Source organism: Papio anubis, chromosome 1 (assembly GCF_008728515.1).
Source record: "Papio anubis isolate 15944 chromosome 1, Panubis1.0, whole genome shotgun sequence".
NCBI lineage: Eukaryota > Metazoa > Chordata > Mammalia > Primates > Cercopithecidae > Papio > Papio anubis.
In genome coordinates, this window is record NC_044976.1 from 113,284,765 (window position 1) to 113,312,743 (window position 27,979).

At 35.7% G+C, this 27,979-nt stretch overlaps 1 protein-coding gene across 10 annotated transcripts in view; it reads left to right on the plus strand.

Annotated features, from left to right (window-relative positions):
- Positions 1 to 27,979, plus strand: part of SYCP1 (synaptonemal complex protein 1) — a 120,993-nt gene that overhangs the window by 84,323 nt on the left and 8,691 nt on the right. For 7 of the 10 annotated variants that reach the window (XM_009216030.3, XM_009216035.2, XM_009216015.3 and 4 more), the window contains 5 exons: positions 16,938 to 16,997; positions 20,632 to 20,808; positions 24,008 to 24,151; positions 27,097 to 27,186; positions 27,282 to 27,770. In XM_009216030.3, coding sequence (XP_009214294.1) covers positions 16,938 to 16,997; positions 20,632 to 20,808; positions 24,008 to 24,151; positions 27,097 to 27,186; positions 27,282 to 27,419 — 609 coding nt within the window. In that variant the 3' untranslated portion in view covers positions 27,420 to 27,770. Of the gene's footprint in view, positions 1 to 16,937; positions 16,998 to 19,897; positions 19,900 to 20,631; positions 20,809 to 24,007; positions 24,152 to 27,096; positions 27,187 to 27,281; positions 27,771 to 27,979 lie in introns of those variants that run through there. The other 3 variants (XR_652292.3, XM_017946085.2, XM_009216040.3) reach the window with 3 other exon arrangements.

Below are 27,979 nucleotides of genomic sequence, written 5' to 3' on the forward strand. Positions count from 1 at the left end.
TGATCTGCCTGCCTCGGCCTCCCAAAGTGCTGGCATTACAAGCATGAGTCACCATGCCTGGCCTTTATTTCTTTTTCTTGACTTATTGCAGTGAGTGACTAGAACTTCCAGCACCATGTGGTAGACATTATAATAAGTGGTGAGAACATACGTGCTTGCAGTATTGATAAATGTAGGGAGAAAACATTCAATTTTTGAATCAAGTATGATGTTAGCTATATATTTTTTTCTAGATTTAAAAAATCAAGTTGATGCAATCTCCTTGTACTAATTTAATTAGAGTTTTTAAAAATCATGAATTGGCACTTGATTTTATCAGATGCTTTCTCTGCATTGATTGATATTATCATATGATTTTTCTTTTTAGCTTGTTGATATGGTGAATTACCTTAGTTGATTTTTGAATGCTATTCCCTAGAATAAATCCCATTTGGTGTATGACATATACATATGGAGAATATGTTTCATTTACCTTTTGTATTTTTTGTTTCAATTTCATTTAGCTATGCTCTGATCTTTGTGATTTCTTTTCTTCTGCTGAATTTGTGTTTGGTTTGTTCTTGTTCCTCTGGTTCCTTGAGGTGTGTCCTTAGATTGTCTATTTGTGCTCTTTCAGACTTTTTGACGTAGGCGTTTAATGCTATGAACTTTCCTCTTAGTACTGCTTTTGCTGTATCTCAGAGGCATTGATAGGCTGTGTCACTATTATTGTTTAGTTCAAAGAATTTTAAAATTTCCATCTTGATTTCATCGTTGACCCAAAGATCATTCAGGAGCAGATTATTTAATTTCCATGTATTTGCCTGGTTTTGAGAGTTTCTTCTGGAGTCGATTTCCAATTTTATTCCACTGTGGTCTGAGAGAGTACTTGATATAATTTCAGTGTTCTTAAATTCATTGAGACTTGTTTTGTGGCCTTTCATATGGTCTGTCTTGGAGAATGTTCCATGTGGTGATGAATAGAATGTATATTCTACAGTTGTTAGGTAGAATGTTCTGTAAATACCTGTTAAGTGCATGTGTTCCAGGGTATAGTTTAAGTCCATTTTTTCTTAAATGATTTTCTGTCTTGTTGATTTTCTGTCTTGATGACCTGTCTAGTGCTGCCAGTAAAGTATTGAAGTCCCCCACTATTATTTGTGTTGCTATGTATCTAATTTTTTTTTTTTTTTTTTTTTTTTTTTTTGAGACTGTGTCTCACCCTTTTGCCCAGGCTGGAGTGCAGTGGCACGATTTCGCCTCACTGAAACCTTTGCCTCCCAGGTTCAAGAGATTCTTCTGCATCAGCCTCCCGAGTAGAGTAGCTGAGATTACAGGCACCTGGCACAATGCCCAGCTAATTTTTGTATTTTTTTAGTAGAGACAGAGTTTTGCCATGTTGGCCAGGCTGGTCTCGAACTCCTGACCTCAGGTGATCCGGCCTGCCTCAGCCTCCCAAAGTGTTGGGATTACTGGTGTGATCCACCACGCCCAGACTGTCTATCTCATTTTTAAGGTCTGGTAGTCATTGTTTTATAAATTTGGGAGCTCCAGTGTTAGGTGCATATATTTTTAGGTCTGTGATATTTTCCTGTTAAATAAGTCCTTTTATCATTATGTAATGTCTCTTTTTGTCTTTTTAAACTGTTGTTGCTTTAAAGTCTGTTTTGTCTGATATAAGAATAACTACTCTTGCCTGCTTTTGGTGTCCATTTGCATGGAATATCTTTTTCCACCTCTTTACTTTAAGTTTATGTGAGTCCTTATGTGTTAGGTGAGTCTGTTAAAGACAGCAGATACTTGGTTGGTGAATTCTTATACATTCTGCTATTCTGTATCTTTTTAGTGGAGCATTTAGGCCATTTACATTCAACATTAGTATTGAAATGTGAGGTACTCTTCCATTCATTGTGCTATTTGTTGCCTGAATCCTTGATTTTTTTTCATTATGTTATTGTTTTATAGGCCTTGTGAGATTTATGCTTTAAGGAAGTTCTATTTTGGTGTATTTTTGGGTTTTGTTTCAAGATGTAGAGCTCTTTTTAGCAGTTATTGTAGTGCTAGGTTGGTAGTGGTGAATTCTCTCAGCATTTGTTTGTCTGAAAAAGACTTTATCTTTTCTTCATTTTTGAAGCTTAGTTATACTGGATACAAAATTATTGGCTGATAATTATTTTGTTTAAGGAGCCTAAAGATAAGACCCCAGTCCCTGCTAGCTTGTAAGGTTTCTGCTGAGAAGTCTGCTGTTAATCCGATCAGTTTTCCTTTATTGGTTAGCTTGATGCTTTTGCCTCAAAGCTCTTTAGATTCTTTCCTCCATCTCGACTTTAGATAATTTGATGACTATGTGCCTAGATTATGATCTTTTGCAATGAATTTCCTGGGTATTCTTTGAACCTCTTGTATTTGGATGCCTAGATCTCTAGCATGGTCAGGGAAGTTTTCCTTGATTATTCTCTCAAATAAATTTTCCAAAGTCTTAGATTTCTCTTCTTCCTCAGGAACACCAATTTTTCTTAGGTTTGTTTGTTTAACATAATCCCAAGCTTCTTGGAGGCTTTGTTCATTTTTTAAAAGTATTTTTTCTTTTTTGTTTCTTTTTTATTATACTTTAAGTTCTGGGATACATGTGCAGAATGTGCAGGTTTGTTACATAGGTATACATGTGCCATGGTGGTTTGCTGCACAACCCGTCATCTACATTAGGTATTTCTCCTAATACTATCCCTCCCCTTGCCCCCCACCCCCTGACAGACCCCAGTGTGTGATGTTACCCTCCCTGTGCGCATATGTTCTCATTGTTCAGCTTCCACTTATGAGTGAGAACATGTGGTGTTTGGTTTTCTGTTTCTGTGTTAGTTTGCTGAGAATGATGGTTTCCAGCTTCATCCATGTTCCTGTAAAGGACATGAACTCATTCTTTTTTATGGCTGCATAGTATTCCATGGTGTATATGTGCCACATTTTCTTTATCCAGTCTGTTATTGATGGACATTTGGATTGGTTCCAAGTCTTTGCTATTGTGAATAGTGCTGCAATAAACATATGTGTGCGTGTGTCTTTATAGTAGCATGATTTATAATCCTTTGGGTATATACCCAGTAATGGGATTGCTGGGTCAAATGGTATTTCTGGTTCTAGATCCTTGAGGAATCACCACACTGTCTTCCACAATAGTTGAACTAATTTACACTCCCCAACAGTGTAAAAGCATTCCTATTTCTCCACATCCTCTCCAGCATCTGTTGTTTCCTGACTTTTTAATGATTGCCATTCTAACTTGTGTGAGATGGTATCTCCTTGTGGTTTTGATTTGCATTTCTCTAATGATCAGTGATGATGATCTTTTTTTTTCATGTTTGTTGGCTGCATAAATGTCTTCTTTTGAGAAGTATCTGTTCATATCCTTTGTCCACTTTTTGATGGGATTGTTTTTTTCTTGTAAATTTGTTTAAGTTCCTGTAGATTCTGGATACTAGCCCTTTGTCAGATGGATAGATTGCAAAATTTTTCTCCCATTCTGTAGGTTGCCTGTTCACTCTGATGATAGTTTCTTTTGCTGTTCAGAAGCTCTTTCATTTAATTAGATCCTATTTGTCTATTTTGGCTTTCGTTGCAATTGTTTTTGGTGTTTTAGTTATGAAGTCTTTGCTCATGAGTATATCCTGAATGGTATTGTCTAGGTTTTCTTCTAGGGTTTTTAATGGGTTTAGGTCTTAAGTTTAAGTCTTTAATCCATCTTGAGTTAATTTTTTTATAAGGTGTAAGGAAGGGGCCCAGTTTCAGTTTTCTGCATATGGCTAGCTGGTTTTCCCAACACCATTTATTAAATAGGGAATCCTTTCTCCATTTCTTGTTTTTGTCAGGTTTGTTAAAGATCAGATGGTTGCAGATGTGTGCATTATTTCTGAGGCCTCTGTTCTGTTCCATAGGTCTATATATCTGTTTTGATACCAGTACCATGCTGTTTTGGTTACTGTAGCCTTGTAGTATAGTTTGGAGTCAGGTAACGTGATGCCTCCCGCATTGTTCTTTTTGCTTAGGATTGTCTTGGCTATACAGGCTCTTTTTTGGTTCTATATGAAATTTAAAGTAGTTTTTTCTAATATGGTGAAGAAAGTCAATGGTAGCTTGATATGGGGATAGCATTGAATCTGTAAATTACTTTGGGCAATATGGCCATTTTCATGATATTGATTCTTCCTATCCATGAGCATGGAATGTTTTTCCATTTGTTTGTGTCCTCTCTTATTTCCTTAAGCAGTGGTTTGTAGTTCTCCTTGAAGAGGTCCTTCACATCCTAGTAAGTTGTATTCCTAGGTATTTTATTCTCTTTGTAGCAATTATGAATGGGAGTTCACTCATGATTTGGCTCTCTGTTGTCTGTTATTGGTGTATAGGAATGCTTGTGATTTTTGCACATTGATTTTGCATCCTGAGACTTTGCTGAAGTTGCTTATCAGCTTAAGGAGTTTTTGGGCTGAGATGATAGGGGTTTCTAAATATACCATCGTGTCATCTGCAAACAGAGACAATTTGACTTCCTCTCTTCCTATTTGAATGAACTTTATTTGTTTCTCTTGCCTGATTGCCCTGGCCAGAACTTCCCATACTATGTTGAATAGGAGTGGTAAGAGAGGGCATCCTTGTCTTGTGCTGGTTTTCAAAGGGAATGCTTCCAGGTTTGGCCCATTCAGTATGATATTGGCTATGGGTTTGTCATAATCAGCTCTTATTATTTTAAGATATGTTCCATCACTACCTAGTTTATTGAGTGTTTTTAGCATGAAGGGGTGTTGAATTTTATCAAAGGCCTTTTCTGCATTTATTGAGATAATCATGTGGTTTTTACATGGTTCTGTTTATGTGATGGATTATGTTTATTGATTTGCATATGTTGAACCAGCCTTACCACCAAGGGATGAAGCCAACGTGATCGTGGTGGATAAGCTTTTTGATGTGCTGCTGGATTCGGTTTGCCAGTATTTTATTGAGGATTATCACATTGATGTTCATCAGGGATATTGGCCTGAAATTTTCTATTTTTGTTGTGTCTCTGCCAGGTTTGGTATCAGGATGATGCTGGCCTCATAAACTGAGTTAGGGAGGAGTCTCTCTTTCTCTGTTTGGAATAATTTCAGAAGGAATGGTACTGGCTCCTCTTTGTACCTCTGGTAGAATTCGGCTGTGCATCCATCTGGTCCTGGGCTTTTTTTGGTTCGTAGGCTATTAATTACTGCCTCAATTTCAGAACTTGTTATTGGTCTATTCAGGGATTTGACTTCTTCCTTGTTTAGTCTTAGGAGGGTGTATGTGTCCAGGAATTTATCCATTTCTTCTAGATTTTCTAGTTTATTTGTGTAGAACTATTTATAGTATTCTCTGATGGTAGTTTGTATTTCTGTGGGATCAGTGGTGATATCCCCTTTATTATTTTTTATTGTGTCTATTTGATTCTTCTCTCTTTTCTTTTTCATTAGTCTGGCTAGCAGTCTATCTATTTTGTTAATCTTTTCAAAATGCCAGGTCCTGCATTCATTGATTTTTTTGAAGGGTTTTTCGTGTCTTGGTGTCCTTCAGTTCTGCTCTGATCTTAGTTATTTCTTGTCTTCTGCCAGCTTCTGAATTTGTTTGCTTTTGCTTCTCTAGTTCTTTTAATTGTGATGTTAGGGTGTTGATTTTAGATGTTTCCCACTTTCTAATGTGGGCATTTAGTGCTATAAATTTCCCTATAAACACTGCTTTAGCTGTGTCCCAGAGCTTCTGGTACATTGCGTCTTTGTTCTCATTGGTTTTAAAGAACTTATTTACTTCTGCCTTAATTTTGTTACTTACCCAGTAGTCATTCAGGAGCAGGTTGTTTAGTTTTCACGTACTTGTGTGTTTTTGAGTGAGATTTTTTTTTTTTTTTTTTTTTTAAGATGGAGTCTCAGTCTGCTACCGAGGCTGGAGTGCAGTGGTGCCATCTTGACTCACTGCAACCTGTGCCTCCCAGATTCGAGTGATTCTCCTGTGTCAGCCTCCCAAGTAGCTGGGACTACAGGCATGTGCCAGCATGCCTGGCTAATTTTTGTACTTTTTGTAAAGACGGGTTTTTACCATGTTGGCCAGGTTGGTGTTGAACTTCTGACCTCAGGTGATTGGCCTTCCTCGGCCTCCCAGAGTGCTGGGATTACAGGCGTGAGCCACTGTGCTCAGCCTTGAGTGAGTTTCTTAATCCTGAGTTCTAATTTCATTGCAGTGTGGTCTGAGAGACTGTTTATAATGATTTCCGTTCTTTTGCATTTGCTGAGGAGTGTTTTACTTCCAATTATGTGGTCAGTTTTAGAATAAGTGCTATGTGGTGCTGAGAAGAATGTATATTCTGTTGCTTTGGGGTGGAGAGTTCTGTACATGTCTATTAGATCCGTTTGGTCCAGAGCTGAGTTCAAGTCATGAATATCCTTGTTAATTTTCTGTCTCATTGATCTGTCTAATATTAACAGTGAAGTTTTAAAGTCTCCCACTATTATTGTGTGGGAGTCTAAGTCTCTTTGTAGGTCTCTTAAAACTTGCTTTATGAATCTGGGTGCTCTTGTATTGGGTGCATATATTTAGGATAGTTAGCTCTTCTTGTTGCATTGATCCCTTTACCATTATGTAATGCCCTTCTTGTCTTTTTTGATCTTTGTTGGTTTAAAGTCTGTTTTATCAGAGACTAGGATTGCAACCTCTGCTTTTTTGTTTGTTTGTTTACTTTCCATTTGCTTGGTAAATATTCCTCCATCCCTTTATTTTGAGCCTATGTGTGTCTTTGCACGTGAGATGGGTCTCCTGAATACAGCACACTGATCGGTCTTGACTCTTTGTCCAATGTGCCAGTCTGTGTCCTTTAATTGGGACATTTAGCTCATTTACATTTAAGGTTAATATTGTTATGTGTGAATTTGATCCTGTCATTATGATGCTAACTGGTTATTTTACCCTTTAGTTGATGCAGTTTCTTCATAGTCTTGATGGTCTTTACATTTTAGTATGTTTTTGCAGTGGCTGGTACCGGTTTTTCCTTTCCATAATTAGTGCTTTCTTCAGAAGCTCTTGTAAGGTGGGCCTGGTGGTGACAACATCCCTCATCATTGCTTGTCTGTAAAGGATTTTATTTATCGTTCACTTATAAAGGTTAGTTTAGCTGGATATGAAATTCTGGGTTGAAGATTCTTTTCTTTAAGCATGTTGAATACTGGCCCCCCACTCTCTTCTGGCTTGTAGGGTTTCTGCAGAGAGATCCACTGTTAATGTGATGAGCTTCCCTTTGTGGGTAACCTGACCTTTTTCTCTGGCTGCCGTTAAGATTTTTTTCCTTCATTTCAACCTTGGTGAATCTGACAATTATATGTCTTGGGGTTGCTCTTCTCAAGGAGTATCTTTGTGGTGTTCTCTGTATTTCCTGAATTTGAATGTTGGCCTGTCTTGCTAGATTGGGGAATTTCTCCTGGATAATATCTTGAAGTATGTTTTCCAACTTGGTTCTGTTCTCCCTGTCACTTTCAGGTACACCAAACAAATGTCGGTTTGGTCTTTTCACATAGTCCCATATTTCTTGGAGTCTTTGTTTGTTCCTTTTCATTCCTTTTCTCTAATCTTGTCTTCACACTTTATTTCATTAAGTTGATCTTCAGTCTCTGATATCCTTTCTTCCTCTTGATTGATTTGGCTATTGATGCTTGTGTGTGTTTCATGAAGTTCTCATGCTGTGTTTTTCAGCTCTATCAGGTCATTTATGTTCTCTAAACTGGTTATTCTATTTACCAGTTCCTGTAACCTTTTATCAAGGTTCTTAGCTCCTTTGCATTGGGTTAGAACATGCTTTTTTAGCTTGGAGGAGTTTGTTATTACCCACCATCTGAAGCCTACTCTGTCAATTCATCAAACTCATTCTCCATCCAGTTTTGTTTCCTTGCTGGTGAGGAGTTGTGATCATTTGGAGGAGAAGAAGCATTCTGGTTTTTTGAATTTTCAGACTTTTTGCTCTGGTTTTTGCTCATCTTCATGAATTTATCTATTTTTGGTTTTTGATGTTGGAGACCTTCAGTTGGGGTTTTTGCATGGGCGTCCTTTTGGTTGATGTTGATGCTATTGCTTTCTGTTTGTTAGTTTTACTTCTAATAGTCAGGTACCTCTTCTGTAGGTCTGCTGGAGTTTGCCGGGGGTGTACTCCAGACCCTGTTTACTTGGGTATCACCAGCGGAGGCTGCAGAACAGCAAATATTGCTGCCTGCTCCATCCTCTGGAAGCTTCATCCCAGAGGGGCACCTGCCAGATACCAGCTGGAGTTTTCCTATATGAGGTTTCTGTCAGTCCCTGGGAAGTGTCTCCCAGACAGGAGGCACAGGGTTCAGGGACCCACTTGAGGAGGCATTCTGTCCCTTAGCAGAGCTGAGCACTGTGCTGGGAGATCCTCTGCTCTCTTCAGAGCTGTCAGGCAGGAACATTTAAGTCTGCCGAAGCTGCACCCACAGGTGCTCCTTCCCCCAGGTGCTTTGTTCCAGGGAGCTGGGAGTTTTATCTATAAGCCCCTGACTGGGGCTGCTGCCTTTCTTTCAGAGATGCCTCGCCCAGAGAGGAGGAATCTAGAGAGGCGGTCTGGCTGTAGCGGCTTTGCCATGCTGCAGTGAGCTCTGCTCAGTTTGAACTTCCCAGTGGCTTTGTTTACACTGTGTGGGGAAAACCACCTGCTGAAGCCTCAGTAATGATGGACTCCCCTCCCCCACACCCAACAAGCTCAAGCATCCCAGGTTGACTTCAGACTGCTGTTTTGGCAGCGAGAATTTCAAGCCAGTGAATTTTAGCTTGTTGGGCTCCATGGGGGTGGGATCCACTGAGCAAGACTACTTGGCTCCCTGACTTCAGCCCCTTTTCCAGGGGAGTGAACGGTTCTGTCTCATTGGAGTTTCAGGCGCAACCGGGGTACAAAAAAAAAAAAAAAACAAACTCCTTCAGCTAGCTAGGTGTCCTCCCAAGCACCCACCCAGTTTTGTGCTTGAAACCCAGGGCCCTGGTTGTGTAGGCACCCAACAGAATCTCCTGGTCTGCGGGTTGCAGAAACCATAAGAAAAGTGTAGTATCTGGGCTGCATAGCACCATCCGTCATGGTACAGTCCCTCACAGCTTCCCTTGGCTAGGAGAGCAAGTTCCCTGGTCCCTTGTGCTTCCTGGGTGAGGCAACACCCCACCCTGCTTCTACTCACCCTCTGTGGGCTGCACCCACTGTCTAAGCTGTCCCAGTGAGATGAACTGGGTATCTCAGTTGGAAATGCAGAAATCACCCACCTTCTGCATTGGTCTCACTGGCAGCTGCAGACCAGAGTTGTTCTATTTGGTCATCTTGCCAGCCCCCTGCCCCCATTTTTTCTTTGTCTTTATTGGATTGGATTAATTTGAAAGCCTTGTCTTTGAGCTCTAAAGTTCTTTCCTTTACTTGTTCAGTTCTATTGTTGAAGCTTTCCAGTGTATTTTGCATTTCTGTGTGTCTTTCATTTCCAGAAGCTATGATTTTTTTTTATGATATCTATTTCTTTGGAGATTTTTTTTTTCACTCCTATCCTATATGATTTTTTAAGTTTCTTTAAATTTGTTTTCACCTTTTTCTGGTGCCTCCTTGAGTAGCTTATCGATCTTCTGAATTCTTTTTCTGGCAATTCAGAGATTTCTTCTTGGTTTTGATCCATTGCTGGTGAGCTAGTGTGATCTTTTAGTGGTGTTATAGAACCTTGTTTTGGCATATTACCAGAATTGTTGTTCTTTTTTTTTTTTTTCTAGTTTGGATGGACTATGTCAGAGGAAAGATCTGGGACTCAAGGGCTGCTGTTCAGATTCTTTTGTCCCATGGGATGATCCCTTGATGTGGTGCTCTCCCCCTTCCCCTAGGGATGGGGCTTCCTGAGAGCATGACCACAGTGATTGTTATTGCTCTTCTGGGTCTAGCTACCCAGCAGAGCTATCAGGCTCCAGGCTGGTAGTGGGGAGTGTCTGCAAAGAGTACTCTGATGTGATTCGTCTTCAGGTCTCTCAGCCGTGGCTACCGGCACCTTCTCTGGTGGAGGTAGCAGGGCAGTGAAGTAGACTCTGTGAGAGTCCCTGCTTGTAGTTTTGTTTAGTGTGCTGGTTTTCTCAAATGCTGGTTATGCTGGCAGTGAAGTTGTGACGTGAACAGATTCAGGACCTCTGGTTGGCCAGGGTGTTACAGGTGGTGGAATTAGCTGTTGTTTTCCCCTTCCTCGGAGTAGGGTTGATCTGTTAAGAGTTGCTGTAATGCTTTGAGTTGGTTGGCCTCCAGCCACATGGTGTTGCCTTCAAGAGAGCATCATCTATGGTAGTGTGGAGGGATACAAGCTTGGCCTAAGATCACCTGGATAAGTATTCAGGTTTCTCAGGTAATGGGCAGAGCCGTAGAGCTCCCATGAGTTTCTTTCTTTTGTCTTCAGTTACTAGGTCAGGTAGAGAAAGACCATCAGGTGGGGACAGGGTTAGGCGTTTCTGAGCTCAGACTTTACTTGGGCGGGGCTTGCTGCCACCATTGTGAGGGGTGGGGTAGTGGTTCTCAGGCCAATGGAGTTAAGTTCCAAGGGGGATTATGGCTGCCTCTGATGCTTTGTACAGGTCGCCAGGGAAGTAGGGGGAAAGCTGGCATTGACAGGCCTCACCCAGCTCCCACACAGCCAGCAAGGCCAGTTTCACTCCCTCTGTACTCCCACAACAGCCAACAGAGCCAAATTTATATCCAGACCTCCAGTGTGTAGGGCTGAGATCTTGCTTTAGCAGCTTTCAGTACTTCCCCGTTCAGTATGATACTAGCTGTGAGTTTGTCATATATGGCTTTTATTATGTTGAGATACATTCCTTCTATACCCAGTTTTTTTTGAGGGTTTTTAATCATGAAGGGATGCTAAATTTTATCAAAAGCTTTTTCAGCATCCATTGAAATGATCATATGGTTTGATATGATATATCACACTGATTTGTGTATGTCAAATCATTCTTGCATCCATGGGATAAATCACACAGCCATGATGGTGATCTTTTAATGTGTTGTTGAATTTGGTTTGCCCATATTTTTTTGAGGATTTTTGCATCAATGCTCATCAGGGTTATGGGCCTTTAGTTTTCTTTTTTTAATGTGTCTTTGTGTCTGGTTTTGGTTTAAGGGTACTACTGGCCTCATAGAATGAGTTTGGAAGTATTCCCCTCTCCTCTGTTTTTCAGAATACTTTGAGCAGGGGTGGTATTAATTGTTCTTTAAATGTTAGGTAAAATTTTGCAGTAAAGTCATTGGGTCCTAGGTTTTTCTTTGTTGGGAGACTTTTTATTATAGCTTCGGTCTTGCTAGTTGTTATTGATTTCTTCAAGTTTTGGATTTCTTCATGGTCCAATTTTTGTAGATTGTATGTGTCTAGGAATTTATTTATTTTTAGGTTTTAAAAATATTGGCATATATTTACCTCATAGTAACCACTAGCGATCCTTTGAATTTCTGTGGTATTGATTGTAATGTCTCCTTTTCCAACTCTCATTTTATTTATTTGAGGCTTCTCTCTTTTTTTTTTAGTTTGTCTGGCTAACGGTTTGTCCTTCTGTATATCTTTTCAAAAAAATAAACTTTTTGTTTCATTGATCTTTTGTATCATTTTCTTCAATTTCATTTATTTCTGCTCTGATCTTTATTGTTTCTTTTCTCCTACTAACTTTGGGTTTGGTTTGCTCATACTTTTCTAGTTCTTTAAGATGTGTAATTAGGTTATTTGAAGTTTTTCTTCTTTTTTGATGTAGATGTTTATAGCTGTATATATCCCTCTTAGTACTGCCTTTGCTGTATCCCATAGATTTTGTTGTGTTTTATTCCAATTATTTGTTTCAATAAATTTTTTGATTGCCATTTTAATCTCCTCATTGACCCACTGGTCATTCTGGAGCATATTGTTTAAATTCCATGTGATTTTATAGTTTCCCAAATTCCCTTTGTTATTGATTTCTGGTTTATTTCGTTGTTGTCAGAGAAGATACTTGATGTGATTTCCATTTTTGAATGTTTAAAACTTGTTTTGTGGCTAGCATATGGTCTGTCCTTAAGATTGATTCATGTGCTTAGGAGAAGAATGTTTATTTTGCAACTGTTGGATGAAATATTTATAAGTATCTATTAGATCCTTTTGGTCTATAGTGCAGATTAAGTCCAGTGTTTTGTAGTTTTCTTGTTATGTGTTTTCCTTAGGCTTCAGATCTTTTTACCAGCTCAGTGTAGAGCCCTGGGGCCTGTGTGTCTGTCTGATAGGATAAGCTGTGGTTATTTATTTTGGCCATTTTACCAGTCTTTTCAAGCTCTGTTACGTCACTTGCACAGCTTTGTGAGTGCAAAGATGTAAATATCATGATTCGGGATATTCCACTTACAGGGAGATGAGAGGAGCCCAGAGAAAAAGATAAAATTTACCTGGTGCTCTTAGTGAGTCTCCTTTTGTGCTTTGTATTCTTATAGGGGAATCTTCTGTTCAAGAAGTTTATCTTTTGACTTTATTTCTAGTATGTTCTGTTTATTGGCAAGGATAACTAATTCTTTATGGTTATGGTTGTGCCTCCTTTCTCCAATCGAGAGAGACCAAAATATAAACTTAAGTGGTTTTTCCGACTGATCACTCATTATGCATTTTCTAGGCATCTTTTTCCTGGATTGCCTATTTATGTCCTCAAATCTCTTCTTACAAAATTCAGGTATATTAGTGACCTTTACTTTCATTATTATATATTTTCATTTTCTTTCACCAATACTCTACAAGTAGTAATAGGGTGAGGAGCCACAGTGAGTGGAGTCAAATGAGCACAATTGTATATTGTGGCTCTTACTAAGCCTCACTAGTATTAGAGATTATAGCATGAGATTGTATGATTTTGTTGTTGAATGTATTTTTGCCAGTTTTTAACTACTTTTGTTTCTTTTCCTCTCTTCCTCTCTTGCTTTTTTTTTTTGTTGTTGTTGTTAGTTTAGGAGAAGGAAGATTTTGTAATCTGACTTTACCGTCTTTACCAAGAAGTTTGATTTATTGCATTTCAATTATATATACTTTAAATTTCTTATATATTTTTTCTGTTTGATCAATCATGAGCTAAAAGGAGTTATGGGTTCTATTACTACTATCTTTCTCTTCCTTTTGAATTCTCTACTAATTTTGCCTTGCATATTTTGATGAATACTATTTGTTGTACAAAAGTTTATACTAATTCATTTTTTTTTGGAAATAGTATACTTTATTTTTGTCTTTTTGCCCCCAAATCAGCTTTATCTGGTGTTCATATTGTGACCCTCACTTTCTTATTATATTTGTCTCCTGTGTTTTTGTCTATTTTTTATTAACCTTGATTGAATCTGTAACCCAAGAGTCTTTTCTTGACTAATAGGTTAGTTTTCCTGATTGTATTTGTTGATGTGATATGTATCAGTTTTGAATTATTCTTATGTTTCTGTAATAAACTCTCTTTGGTCATCATGTATTTTTAAAATATGATGTTAGATTATGCTGGCCAATATTTTATTTAGCATTTTTATGTTGATATGCGTAAGTTGAATGGTTTGTACTTTAACTTCATTATTGTGATAAAAAACATATAACATTAAGTGCACCATCTTAACACTTTTTAAATGTACCATTCAGCAGTGTTAAGTATATTCACCTTGTTGTGCAACAGATCTCTGGTAGTTTTCCATCTTGTAAAACTAAAAGTCTATACCCATTCAACACGAGTTCCCTTTTCCTCTTCCTCCCAGTCCTTGGCATTTGTACATTCTGTTTCTGATTTTGAATACTTTATATGAGTGGAATCATATGGTATTTGTGTTTACGTGACTGGCTTATTTCACTTAGCATAATGTCTTCAAGGTTTATCTATGTTGTAGTATGTAACAGGATGCCCTTTTTAAAGACTGCATAATATTCTATTATATGTATATACCATAGTTTCCTTATTATTTTTCTCTTGATGGACATTTGGGTTACTTCTACCTCTTGCTATTGTGAATAATCCTGTAATGAAAGTGAGTGTGCAACTATCTCTTTAAGATCTTGCTATGAATTCTTTGGGATATATTTCCAGAAGTGGGATTCTTGGATCATACGGCAACTGTATCATTAATTTTTTGAGAACCTCTATATTGGCCATAGTGACTGTACCATTTGACATTCCCACACAACAGTGCATAAGGATTCTAATTTCTTCACATCAGCATTTGTTATGTCCTGTTCATTTGATAGTGGCCATCCTAATGTGTGTAGGCAATATCTCATGGGGCTATGATTTGCATTTCTTGTATGACTAGCAATGGTGACTATTTTTAATATGCCTGTTGGACATTGTATATCTTCTTTGGTGGTTTAATTATTCAAGTCTTTTGCCCATTTTTGAATTGGATTAATAATAATTTTAATCCAATTTTTTGTTGTTGAGTTATAGGAGTTGCTTATAGATTCTGGATATTAACTCTTCATTGATTATATATTTTAATAATGTTTTTATCATCTTATTTTTCATTACATAGTAGTACTTATTTTCTTCCTTATTCTGTAAAGTGTGTGTGTGTGTGTGAGTGTGTCTTACGTTGGTTGATTTGGAAGGTGTATGTAGCCTTTTAAATTAGTTTATTGATTACCTTTATATTTTAAAATAATGTATCTAATACTGTCTCCTGTTTCATATTCCTCTGCATATACAATTTTAGTATTTACTATTCTACATTGTCAAGATTGATAAAAATGTATATTCTGTTATTTAACTATGATTCCTATATCTCTTTAACTTGAGCTTTATATTTACATAGATTCAGCTCATCTTTTATATGCAATTTTTTTCCAAGTTGTCAGTTAATATGACAATCCCCACTTTACCTATAAGCCCATTGGTATAGGAAACTGTTACTAGATGACCGTCTTGACTTCTAATTAAAATAGATTGGCTTTTGGGGATTATGATAAATCATTTTTCCTGTATCTTTCATTAATTTAATGGGGCCTTAATCTCTGCCTAGCAATGTGAAATTTGTTTACTATCTTGATATGGAGAGAGAGATTCAAAGTGTTCTAGTTGGTCCTTTCAACCTTAAAATCTCTTACTCTGTGGTCAGAACAAACATGGGGATTATTCCTTTTATTGAGTTTATTCAAACTATATACTTAGAGTCTAAAAAAATGAGCACAAGATAGGTTTATGGTTCCATGGGCTCACCATGAGGTAGACTCTGATAAAATTCTAATTATTGCTTGACACTGATATGCTTGCACTCTGATTAGTGAAAAAATAGTGGCATTATAGATTCCCAAGAATTAAGTTAGTTGATGTGCAATTACCCATGTCTTAATATTTTAATCCTTAGTGCATAATATAGTAGGAAGGATGTAGTATGTATTTGTTATATTATTTCAGAACTTTTCCACTAGAGTACCAGGCTTCCTTTTTATTCAAATGGCTATAGGCTGATAAATTTATTTAGATCCAAAATTTGTTCACAAGGCTGTCATTATCTACTCTGGTTGCTCAAGTCAACCCTGTGTTTGCCAGGCCATATTACTGGCATATTTTACTTATTCAGATTAAATAGGAACCTTAAAGGTATGGCCATCTCTTTGGTCTAAGGGAACTGATGATTATTTAGCTACCACTAAAGATGCACATTTTTGTATGAACTGTTTCACACCTTGGAAACATATATTTTATTAGAACAGACTTTACCAAGATCTCCAGACCAGGAAAAGTCAGAATTGCAGAGACAGTGCAGTTGTGGGCAATGGTTTCTCTCTCTGTCCTCTAGAAGCCAAGATACATATTCTGAGAGTCATTACGATATTGCTGGTTTAGGAAATGTACTTTGTCTTAAAAGACAGCATGCCAGCCCCTTAGAGTATACATTCCAATTGTCACTATAACTGAAGATCAACCATTGGTAGATGATAGGATACATAATAAGAACAGTAGTAAATACTATTACATCAGTTTGCAGCCAGCTTCTTTCATAGTGAAGTGAGTTCTGTGGTTAGGAGCAATGCTGCGGGAGAGATAACATGGTGTATGCAAGGTATTCAGTGAGGATAGATACTGGCATAGACATCATGGGCAAGTTTTACTGCCTAAAGTTCTGCACACTTGGAGATTTTTACTTTCTAAGACATCTAATACTCCCTGGAGTTGTAAAAATTTGGTTCTTCAGATGGTTGTCATATTACAGGCACCCTACATATTCATTTATGTAGGCCAGGCTTTTCTTTTATCTTACTGAGTAAATTCTATCTAGTGATATTAGCATGTCACTCTTTCCAATGTGACCACAGCTCTCCTTTCCATTTTTATCTTGACTATACACATACCCTATTCTTCAGCAAAAGTTTCGTATTATTTCCTAAGTATTGTGCTCTTTTCTGTATTTATTCATGTGATGATTTTTGCTTCTTAGTTTTTCCTTTTACCCCTCGTCTGTACTTATCCCCTGTTGAAAACTTGTTCATTATTGAAAGTCTAACTGAACTGCACCTTTTCTCAACATGCATGGAAAAATCTAATTCTGCCTGTAAAGGCTCACAATATTTTAGATCTTTTTGCAACTTTTCACAGCTTAGTTACCTGTGCGTATCTCTCATTCTGTAATTTGTTCCATTAACTTTATTTTACAAATAAGAAAGCTGACATTCAGAGTTTTAAGAGACTTATTCAAAAGTCTGCAGATATACACTAGAGACTGATTAGAATAAAGGAAAAGATAATCAAAACCAAATAATACCTCTGTAGAAAGGAACTAACTTTTCTTTTTTTCTTTTTATTACTTTATAAGATTGAGAGGTTAGTCATCTTTCTTTGTTAATACTCATTAGAAAAGATTTTGATAATATTCATTTGTGATCATAGTGATGATTATGTTATTTATACTTGATATTTATTTTTAATAGGAAAAACTCAAAAGAGAGGCAAAAGAAAACACAGCTACTCTTAAAGAAAAAAAAGACAAAGTAAGAGCATATAATTCTCATAGTTTTAAAATATAAATTCATTTTCTAACATCTACTTAGAAATGATTTTTTTGTTATAAGTGGGAAAATAGCAATAGCATTTTAAATATTTCATACAATTTCATTTCCTAAATTATTTCTTGCTATTTATTAATTCAAAAGCATTTTAGCTAAAAATTTCAAAATTTTTGTCATTTGGAGATTTAGAGGTTTCCTAATGCAGAAACAAAAAAGAAGAAAGAAAAGATTTCAGTTTTTCTCTACAATTCTTATTATAGTTTTAATTTAATTAGGTACTTCTGTGTTTCTTAAAATTTTTTTAATGTTAGAGGCAAAATATTTTCATAAACAATTCTAAAACTTATTTAGATTATGTCTAATTTTGGGTTTTGAGGGGGCATAATAAATGACATCCTGTTTTCCTCACTTATGTTCCGAACCAACTGCGAAAGACAAGGGAGAATAAAAATAATATTTTTATTATTGAAGACTTTATTAAAAAGTATCAATATTTTAAATACTGGAGAATGCAGTTTATATTTGAAGGCAAGAGGATCTCTTAATCTTGAAATCCCAAATTAGAAAAATTTATCTACTGTCACAAGTAGAGCTTAAATAGCATAGGTCTACCCACTTGATCGTCTGGTCTTGAAAAACTTAGGTTATAAAGGAGTAGAGCAGAATTTATGTGTAATTCTTTTAGTTCTCAAGAGGAGGAATAAGGAAGAGATTGAGCTGTATGTGACCAACTTCTCACTTTCTTTAAATTCACCAATCACATTAAGTAACTTTTTCTCCCCTAAGGAACCAGGAAGAGGTTTGGAATGTTACCCTGGTGGTACTCCCTGCATATGGAAGGAAACATCAGTCATAGAGAAGAAGAATACCCCTCAGCTTCTAACCTATCTGATAATATAGGATTGTTGCAGAATAATTTTGATTTAGCAAATTTTTGGTTAAAATGATTGAGAATTTTCTTTACATATAGTGATATAGTCTTCTAAGTTCCCACAGAGGTTGCTATGATTATAGTTAAACTGGAAGGAAACGACACTCAGAGTAGTTTGAGAACAGTTCCTTACATTTTATTACATTTGGGTTAAAAGAGAATAAAGAAAAGATGTATTGAACCTGTGAGTGAATATTGAGTGCTTTGTATGTTTCCGACACTGTGCTAGACACTTGGAAACATTATATTTGGAGAAATTATAATCATAATAAAACTAGCCAGAATGGTTAGATATAGACTTACGGAAGTATCTAATGAATATAAGCAAATTGGTTAATCTCCAATAGTGTTTTCTAAATTTAGAATGTGTTCATATTATGAAAGTTTGTATCACATTCTTATAGAGATGTTTTGATTCATGTATAATTCTGTATGTTTCCATTATCAAGTAGATTAGTAAATGCCATATATTTTATCTGAGAGTCTAGATATATATGTTGGAAAATGAACCATATGTATGTTGCAAAATGAAAAAAATGATAAACAAAGAAATTTAACTAGGCTTTTTTTTTTTTTTTTTTTTTTTTTTTAACTATACTTTATTCCAACACTACTGAAACATAAGTCTTGTTAAATTTACCAAACGTTTCTGAGTTTGGACAAGTTACTTAACTTCTTCGTGTTTCAATTTTCTCATCTATAAAGGGATAATAATAATACCTATTTCCTAAAGTTGTTATGAAGATTAAATGAGATGGTGTTTGTAAAACATTTAAAATAGTGCTTGGCACATAGCACATGCCTTATAAATGTTTGTTTGAAAAATACAACAGAGAAATTTGTGAATTTTCTGTCTACATGCATAACTATAAATGTTACATCCTTCCAAAAAAGAATGTAACTTGTAAGGAAGTACATGTTTCCATCATGTGTTCTGGAAAGGGATAGCTCAGTATTTTCACATGCAGGAGAATTTTCTTTAGGCTACCAGGGAAATGTCAAATTCCAGATATGGCCACAAGGTGGTGCAGTGACCTTAAATTGTCATTCTACTTGTAGGGAGAAACAATTTGTCCATGAAAGCAGTTACATTCTGGAGGTTCCAAAGTTTACCCCGATGAATCCAGACAGCAGTAAAAAAATTGCTTTCATCAAAATTTTGTCATCAACTATGATGTATAAATATGTAGGGAAAAGGATACAGAAATGCAACTCTGAAAAAATTCATACTTGCTGGAGAAAGGATTATGAAATGACAGATCACTAGAACTGGGCAGGAAAGATATAAGCCATCCCATTTAGCCCCTTGATTTACAGATGAATAAATTTAAGCTTGGAGATACTTGAAGATTTACTTAAATAATCTGGAAAGATAGGAAAGATCTAGAAGAAAAGACCATGTTATGTACTTGGCTCCTAGTTCAATGATTTTTGTATAGTACATGTAGTTGCCTCTTTATCATATACCCTAATTTAAACGCACTGAAAGTTCAGCCACCATGCTTTCAAATTTTGTCTTTGTAGTCCCTTTGTGTGTATGTGTGCTCTATTGTTTCTTTCATATGAGTAATTGCCACGATTGTATTCATGGAGATGGTAGCGACCAAAGAAAGTGGTGAAATAGAAAGTGATGAGCATGAGTTTCATTTTCATGTAGAATCCCACTAAAGCAACTATTACTAGCTTTTACTAGAAAGCTAGGTCAGGTGCTAAAAGAAGCTGTATACAAAGGTAGCGTGAAAGAGAACTGAGGAAATAGAGTTGAAAAAAGTGTCAAGTATTTAGAGGAAACTTGCAATTTATTTATTTAGAATTGAAGCAAATAGCCATTTTCTCAATTTTTTCCTTGAAAATTTTTCTCATTCTTTACTTTCATAATTATTCCCCTTGCTTTTGGAGGCAAAGTAGGCTGGTGGATAGGAAAAGACTGATATTTTTATAGGTGAAAAAGAAGTATCAATGTATGAAAGAGAATGAATGAAAATTAGAATAGATTTCCTTTTGACTTTTAGGCTATTGTAATGAACCACAGATTAGGGCTTTTTGCCACCAGGAGTACAGATTTTTTATTTTTTAAAGAGAATCCTCAACTTTTGGTCAGAGAATTGAGATATCTTATTTGTTTTCATTTTTGAAAATTTAACTTTATTTTAAGTTCGGGGTACATGTACAGATTTATTATATAGGTAAACATCTGTCATGGAGGTTTGTTGTACAGATTATTTTATCACCCAGGTATTAAGACTATACCCGTTAGTTATTTTTCCTGATCCTCTTCCTCCTCCCATCCTGCATGCTCCAATAGGCCCCAGTGTGTGGTGTTGTCTCCCTCTATGTGTCCATGTGTTCTCATGATTTAGCTCCCACTTGTAAATGAGCCCATGTGGTATTTGGCTTTCTGTTCCTTCATTAGTTTGCTGAGAATAACGACCTCCAAGATATCTTATTTGTTTTCATAGATGCTCTGTGAAGACAGGCAGGGGCAGATAACATTTGCATCTTAAATGGGCAAGTGACAAAGAAGATAACTGTAATTTATTCAAACTTATCTAGTCAATGATAAATTTGGGGATAAATTTGCATATTTCGTTGTTAATTCTACTAGTTGCTGCACTTTAATTAAAGAAATAAATAATTAAAATGACATTTAGTGATGGTTTTATTCACTCTTGTTGTTCAATGCAGAAAACACAGACATCTTTATTGGAAACACCTGAAATGTATTGGAAATTTGATTCTAAAGCAGTTCCTTCACAAACTATATCTCGAAATTTCACATCAGTTGATCATGGCAAATCCAAAGATAAAAGAGACTATCTGTGGACATCTGCCAAAAATACTTTATCTACACCATTACCAAAGGTTTGTGTCTAAACTTTCCAAGTTAGTAGTAATTTTTTTAGTAAATAAAGTTCTGTTACCACCATATACGTGGCGTGACGCACACATATATAACTAGTTTCTTGAAAGTTTCAATTTTTTTGTGGTATCAGCATGAAATGTAAAGACAAGGTCTTGCTCTGTTGACTAGGATGGTCTTGAACTCCTGGCCTTAACTGATCCTCCTGTCTTAGTCTTCCATAGTATTGGGATTATAGATGTGAGTTACTGTGCCTGGCCTTCGATATGAAATTATTTCTTTTTTTTCTATCACTGTCCACAACTTAATGTCATCTTGGGCAGATTTCATAACTTACTAGTTATTTATCAGTGTTTAAGGCCCTGACACGGGAAATCTGATTCTGACTTGACATTTTATAGCATCACTGCAGTTACTAGTTCCCTTTGCTGTTTACCCCACATCATCTTGCATCTGTAGTCCTTAGCAGTCATCTTGGAGCAGATGCCTCTAGCAAAGTGGCCCAATTCTGGATGTCTTCCATACATCCACTTAATCCGTGGGGAATTCATACAACTTTGCCATGCTAAATGGCAGTGCAGATGCTCTACCTTTGATCTCTCTTTCCTCTCTCTTGTTTCCTTTTCCTCTCCTCAGCTAGATACAAAGACAAACAAATTTGCTGCCTAGGTTCGTATCTAACTAGGGAATGAGATGCCAGTCTTTCTTTCTTGGAAGCACTCCTAGTATTCTTTATAAAGATGCTCTTGGAGTTCCTGCCTCACTTGTCTTGGGAGTTGAAAGGAAAAGGATCTCAATTGTCTCCATCCCACTAAGCTTAAATGTCATGCCTTTTCCTTCTCAGTTTCCCAGGTGTGTTTGATGGTGTCTGCAAGTCTCTGAGACTTTTGTTTTTCTTCATTTTTTTTTCTATTCCATGTCAGTTGAATTATATTCAGGTTCATGGATTTTTCTTCTGCTTGCTCAAATCTGCTATTAAGCCCTTCAAGTAAATTTTTCATTTCAGCTATTGCATTTTTTAATTCCAGAATTTCTGTCTGGTTATTTTTATAATTTGTTTCTCTTTATTGATATTCCATTTAGTGAGATGTTGTTTTCATGCTTTTCTTCATTTCTTTAGACATAATTTTCTTTAACTCTTCAAACATATTTAAAATAGCTGACTTTAAAGCTTTGTCTAGTAAGTCCAATGTCAAGGCTTTCTCAGGGACAGTTTCTATTGTTTGTTCTTTTCCTTTTCTATTTGGGCCATACTTTCTTCTTTCTTTGCATGTCTCATAATTTTTGTTTAAAACTGGACATTTAAAATATAACAACTCTGAAAATCAGATTCTCTCCTATTCCCATTATTTGTTGTTGCTCCTTGTTGTACTTATTGTTTGTTTTGTAACTTTTCTAGACTAATTCTGTAAAGTTTGTATTTTTTGTTGTGAGTGCCACTAAAGGCTCTCCTTGATTATCTTAGTTTTTAGCTAATGTTTGGACAGAAATTTCTTTAAATGCCTAGAATCAATAAATTTCCCGATGTTTGTCAAAGGTCTCTATTATATGTGTGTAAGGGCATGCCTTCAACACTCAGCCAGGTAGTTGACAACTCTGCCTTAGCTTTCCATTCCTGCTTGTACAGAATCTCAAGATTAGCCAGTGTTGAAAACTTAGGGCCTTTTCAGGACTTTCTTGAGCCTGTAGATAGCCCTACACATATGCATGGCACTGTATATTTCCAGGAATATGTCAGAGCTTTTCAAAGCCCCCATGGATATTTCATTTCCTAGCTTTTCTTTTAAGGTTTTTGGTTAGTCTTTTGTTTGTCCCAACTATTCATCACTGCTTCATGTTGCTGCAAAGTTAAAACACTTGTTGTTGTTTTTGACAAATTCTGCCTCCTACTTCACACACACACACACACACACCAAGGAGAAGGCATTTTTTCACTAGTGAGCGCTCAGGTTGAATGTAATCAGCCATCAGCCTTTAAGTGGGATCTTGCAGAGACCCACCAGACAAATCAAATAATGACAATTCTTTGGGAATAAAGCTTTGAAAGAGCTTCAATTCTGTTCTGTTCTGTCTGGTGGCTGCCAGGCTGCACCAGGAATGTGGGCTGTTATTCTTTAAGGATAACATAGAGCTAGAACAGGGGATGGGACCGGGGAAGTTAAGACACCACAAAGTTTGGGGTTCCTAAAGAGGTTCAACCATTTTATTTTATTTTTTTTAAAAGAATAAGCGCTCTCCAGGTGGCTGCAAGCCTTTGGTTAATTTCCAGAGTTCTGAAAAAAAACTGATTCTGACAAGTTTTTACCAGTATTTTTATGTTTTTTATGGAGGAGTGAATTTTTAGAGCTCATTACTCTGCCGTTTTTGCTGATGTCTCTGACCTTAACTTTTTTTGTTTGTTTTGTTTTTGTCTTTTTTGTCAGGCTTTTGCTCTGTTGCCTGGGCTGGGCTACAGTGACATGATCATGGCACACTGCTACCTTGAACTACTGGCTCAAGCAATTCTCCTGCTTCAGCCTCCTGAGTAGCTGAGACTATAGAGATGGACCACCATACCTGGCTATGTTTTTTTAATTAAAAAAAATTTTAGAGTTGGGACCTTGCTATGTTGCTCAGATTAGTCTTGAACTGGCCTCAAGCAATCCTCCTGCCTTGATCTTTCAAAGTGTTGGGATTACAGGCATGGGCCACTGTGCTTGGCTTCTGACCTTACTTTTAAAAGATACTTTTACAAATTATAAAAATTAGAATGTGAAACATTGACATGTGAATTACTTTACCAATATAAAAATAAGCAAGCATATTTTCTCACAAAGTAATGAGTTTTGTGGAGTGAGAAAAGCTCACCCAGTTATTTTTTGAGATCATGATTGGAAATATTAAGGCCCCTAAGATTGTTGATTGCTGAATCTGGAGTGTGTCTGTCTCTCTGTTTCACTCTTTCTCTTTCTTATTTTCTTCAGCAAGTTAAAGGAAGGGCAAAGAAAGTCTACCATTGTAAAATTTTTGAAGAAAGACAACTTACAGTATCAAAAACATCTGATTTAATTCTTACTCAAAATTTTTGCCTCATATACTTGCCAATAATAATGGAAGTTTCTGATTGCTAAGGACTCAAATTGCCTTAAAATTATTTGTGAAATCCTTTATTAATAATGCATATTTTGATATGATAATATATTGTTTTTTATTTTTGGATAGGCATATACAGTGAAGACACCAACAAAACCAAAACTACAGCAAAGAGAAAACCTGAATATACCCATTGAAGAAAGTAATAAAAAGAGAAAAATGGCCTTTGAATTTGATATTAATTCAGATAGTTCAGAAACTACTGATCTTTTGGTAAAAATTTTACAAATAATATTTAGTATTTATTTATATTACTTATTTGTATACAATTTTCCTTGATATACATGTATAATATATTTACATAGTACCTACCATTGCAATACTGATATACAGTGGAGCTCTGCTAAAATGCAGATCCTTGTGCTTTTGCAGCATTTTAGAGAAATTAGGGTTCAAATAATTTCCCTGTAAATTTCAGAAAACCTGGCACTTTGAAAATACTTGATATAGCACAATGGGCATATGATATGATTAATCATTGTCTTGTTTTCCAGCAGAATGTCATAAAGGAGTTCTTACTATATTTTTAAAAAGAGAGATGGAGTGAATATTTTACTGTAGCCAAATCTGTTATTTAGGCATCCCCTCTATTTTGCGTATTATACATGCTCATTTTACATCACTGGTTGATATTTATATCAAGGTATTTGTTGACGACTATAACATTTCCATCACTCTAAAGAAGTTAATGTATTAAGGACAACGTGTTTAAGCAAGCTATTTCCTCTAGCGCTTTGTATCCCTAATTACTCCCATGCACATATACCACTATTTTTTGAAGGCATAATAATGGTTTATTGAGAATAATTAAGCTTAGATTCATTTAATTTTTTTAAAAAAGGTAAACCATACCAGAGTAAATGGAGCAATGCACCAAAAATTCTTAATGACAAAATCCCAGTTAAATTCATTTATTATTCTCATTTATAACTAGAAGATCCTTCAAGCTTTTCTGTTGCTTTGGGACCCTCTATTTTCATTTTTTTCTGGAATAATGAGTAATTGAAGTCTTAAAACCCTAATTATTGAAGTTAACTTACAGAGTCCCTACTTCAGAACCCCTTTGTTTTATAGATAATGATTAACATCTTAACAATTAAAACTGTGAACCAGGTACTATTGTAAACACTTTATACAATGACGATTACTTTAATTATTTCTTATAACAATTCCAGCCTTTAGAAATACAGTTGGCTTTCTGTATTCACAGGTTCTACATGTGTGTATTCAACCAACTACAGGCCAAAAATATTTGAAAAAAATAAAAAATAACAATTCAATAGAAAATAATATAAATAAGAAAGGAATACAACATAACTATTTACATAGTGTTTACGTTGTATGGGATATTATAAGTAACCTAGAGATGATTAAAGTATATAGGAGGAAGTACATAGGTTACATGCAAATATTATATCATTTTATATAAACATCCACAGATTTTGGTATGCATGGAGGGATCCTGGATCCAATCCCCCATGGATACTAAAAGATCACAGTATATACTGTTCTTTCCAGTTTACAGATGAGGAAACTGAGTCACGAAAGTATTTTTTTCAAGATCACATAGTAAGATATGGAGCCAAAATTTGAACACAGTCTGGCTTCATAGCCTATGTAAGGCATTGCACATAATAACTGCCAATTCAAACTGTAGTCCAGATATATAAAAATGTAATGAGAATTAGAAAGAAAATAAGCTTTAGAATTGAACATTCTAGAGTTGTAATCCCTGCTATTATTCTAGCAGTTTGAGTTTAGGCCAATTTCTTAGCTGATCTGAGATTCAGAATGATTCAACATGATTTCATTTCATTTCTAAAAGGAGCATCACAAACTTGCAACACAATAAACATATTAAAGTATTATAGAATTGCACACAATTGTTCAAACTAGTCTAAAAACACATTTCACAATGAGTTTCGTGGTTATAATTATTATATGAACCTATTAGTCATTTTGTAATTTTCTTAGCTCCTGTAGTTAAATTTTGAACATTCAAATTATAAAAATTAAGATTTAAAAATGGGTTGTTGAGCATGACCTCAGGAAGATGGTGGAGTAGGAAGTGCCAGGAATCCATCTCTCTACATAGACAACAAATATACTGGCAGAAACTGTCTGAAGTAACTATTTTGTAAATATGCAATGTTATTTGAATGTTTATAGCTTCCAGGGGAAAGGTTAGCTGGTAAATTGCGGTTAATTTACGTTGATTTCAGCCTAAAGTATGATAGCAGCTACCAGTCTCTCCAGCCTACAGTCCTATGTCAGGAAACCATGCTCATGTTCCTTGAGTGACTTGCTGGTGCCAGAGGGGGCAATAGGACTTGGCCTTCAAACATCAGAGTTCAGTGTTTCAACCCCTACTGACTGAAGCAACTTCCAGGAATTTACATGAAGCATATCTGTCTTTTTTTTTTTTCCTTTCTTCTTTTTCCATCTTTACCCTTTGGGGCTTCTTTTTCATTTAGCACAATGTCCTCAAGGTTTATCTATGTTGTAGCATATATCAGAATTTTCTTCCTTTTTGAGGCTGAATAATATTCCATTGTATATATACACCACATTTTGCTTATTTATTCATCCATGGATGGATACTTGGGTTGCTTCTATGTTTTAACTCTTGTGAATAATGCTGCTATGAACATAGTTGTACAATTATCTCTTTAAGACTCTGCTTTCAATTCTATTGAGTATATATCCAGAAGTGGAATTGCTGGATCATAGATAATATTATAATTTTTTATAGAATTATAAATACTTATTATAAGTGTGAGTTTGAATAAACAGGGTCAGGGAAGGAGGACAAGATAGTATTATCAAGACTCTGAAACTGAAATAGAAATCAGTAGAGAAGTGCTACTCACTACACATGTCTTGTATTTCACATAGCCTTTCAGTAATATAGTTAATAGAATAAAAATCTAGGTCATTTCTTGGCCCATTGATTTATTTTGTTATTGTTTTCTTTGTTTGGTCTTCTTTCTTCTCTCTATAATCTTCTTTCTCTTTCCTCCTCCCTTTGCCCTTCTCCCTTCTTCATCCTTCCTCTTTCCACTCTTTGTTCTCTTCATATGTGATATGTTGACAAAATGTTAATAATATAATATTAATGATGGTAACCCCAACATCATATTTTTTAATTTTTCTTCAAGAGCATGGTTTCAGAAGAAGAGACATTGAAAACACTATATAGGAAAAATAATCCACCAGCTTCTCATCTTTGTGTCAAAACACCAAAAAAGGTAGCTTTTAAATTTTATTCCAGAAAGCAAATTTCAAAAGCTGCACTTAAAAAAATTAAACATGTTATGATTTTTAAATTTTATTTTGTATTCAGGCCCCTTCATCTCTAACAACCCCTGGATCTACAATGAAGTTTGGAGCTATAAGAAAAATGCGGGAGGACCGTTGGGCTGTAATTGCTAAAATGGATAGGAAAAAAAAACTAAAAGAAGCAGAAAAGTTATTTGTTTAATTTCAGAGAACCAGTGTAGTTAAGGAGCCTAATAACATGAAACTTATAGTTAATGTTTTGTTCTTATTTGCCAGAGCCAAATTTTATCTGGAAGTTGAGACTTTTAAAAAATATTTGCGTGAATGATTTGTGTTTCTTTATATTTTTAGCCTAAATGTTAACTACATATTGTCTGAAAACCTCATTATATTCAGATAATTAGATGATTATATTTTGTTGTTACTTTTTCTTGTATTCATGAAAACTGTTTTTACTAAGTTTTCAAATTTGTAAAGTTAGCCTTTGAATGCTAGGAATGCATTATTGAGAGTCATTCTTTATTCTTTACTATTAAAATATTTTGGATGCAAATAAGTGCTTCTTATTGATTCTGTTAGGTCGTATAAACAGCTCATCATTGTAATTTAGAGGTAATATTATTCATTTTAAAGTCTTGAGAGCATTGTAGTGGAGTTTTGTACTTCTGAGGCAGCTTTGACTTTTTTATTTTATGAAATTGAGAAATGGCTTTTAGTGGCAGGAAAAAGTGGCTATACCAGTATGACTTCCTGAAATATTTC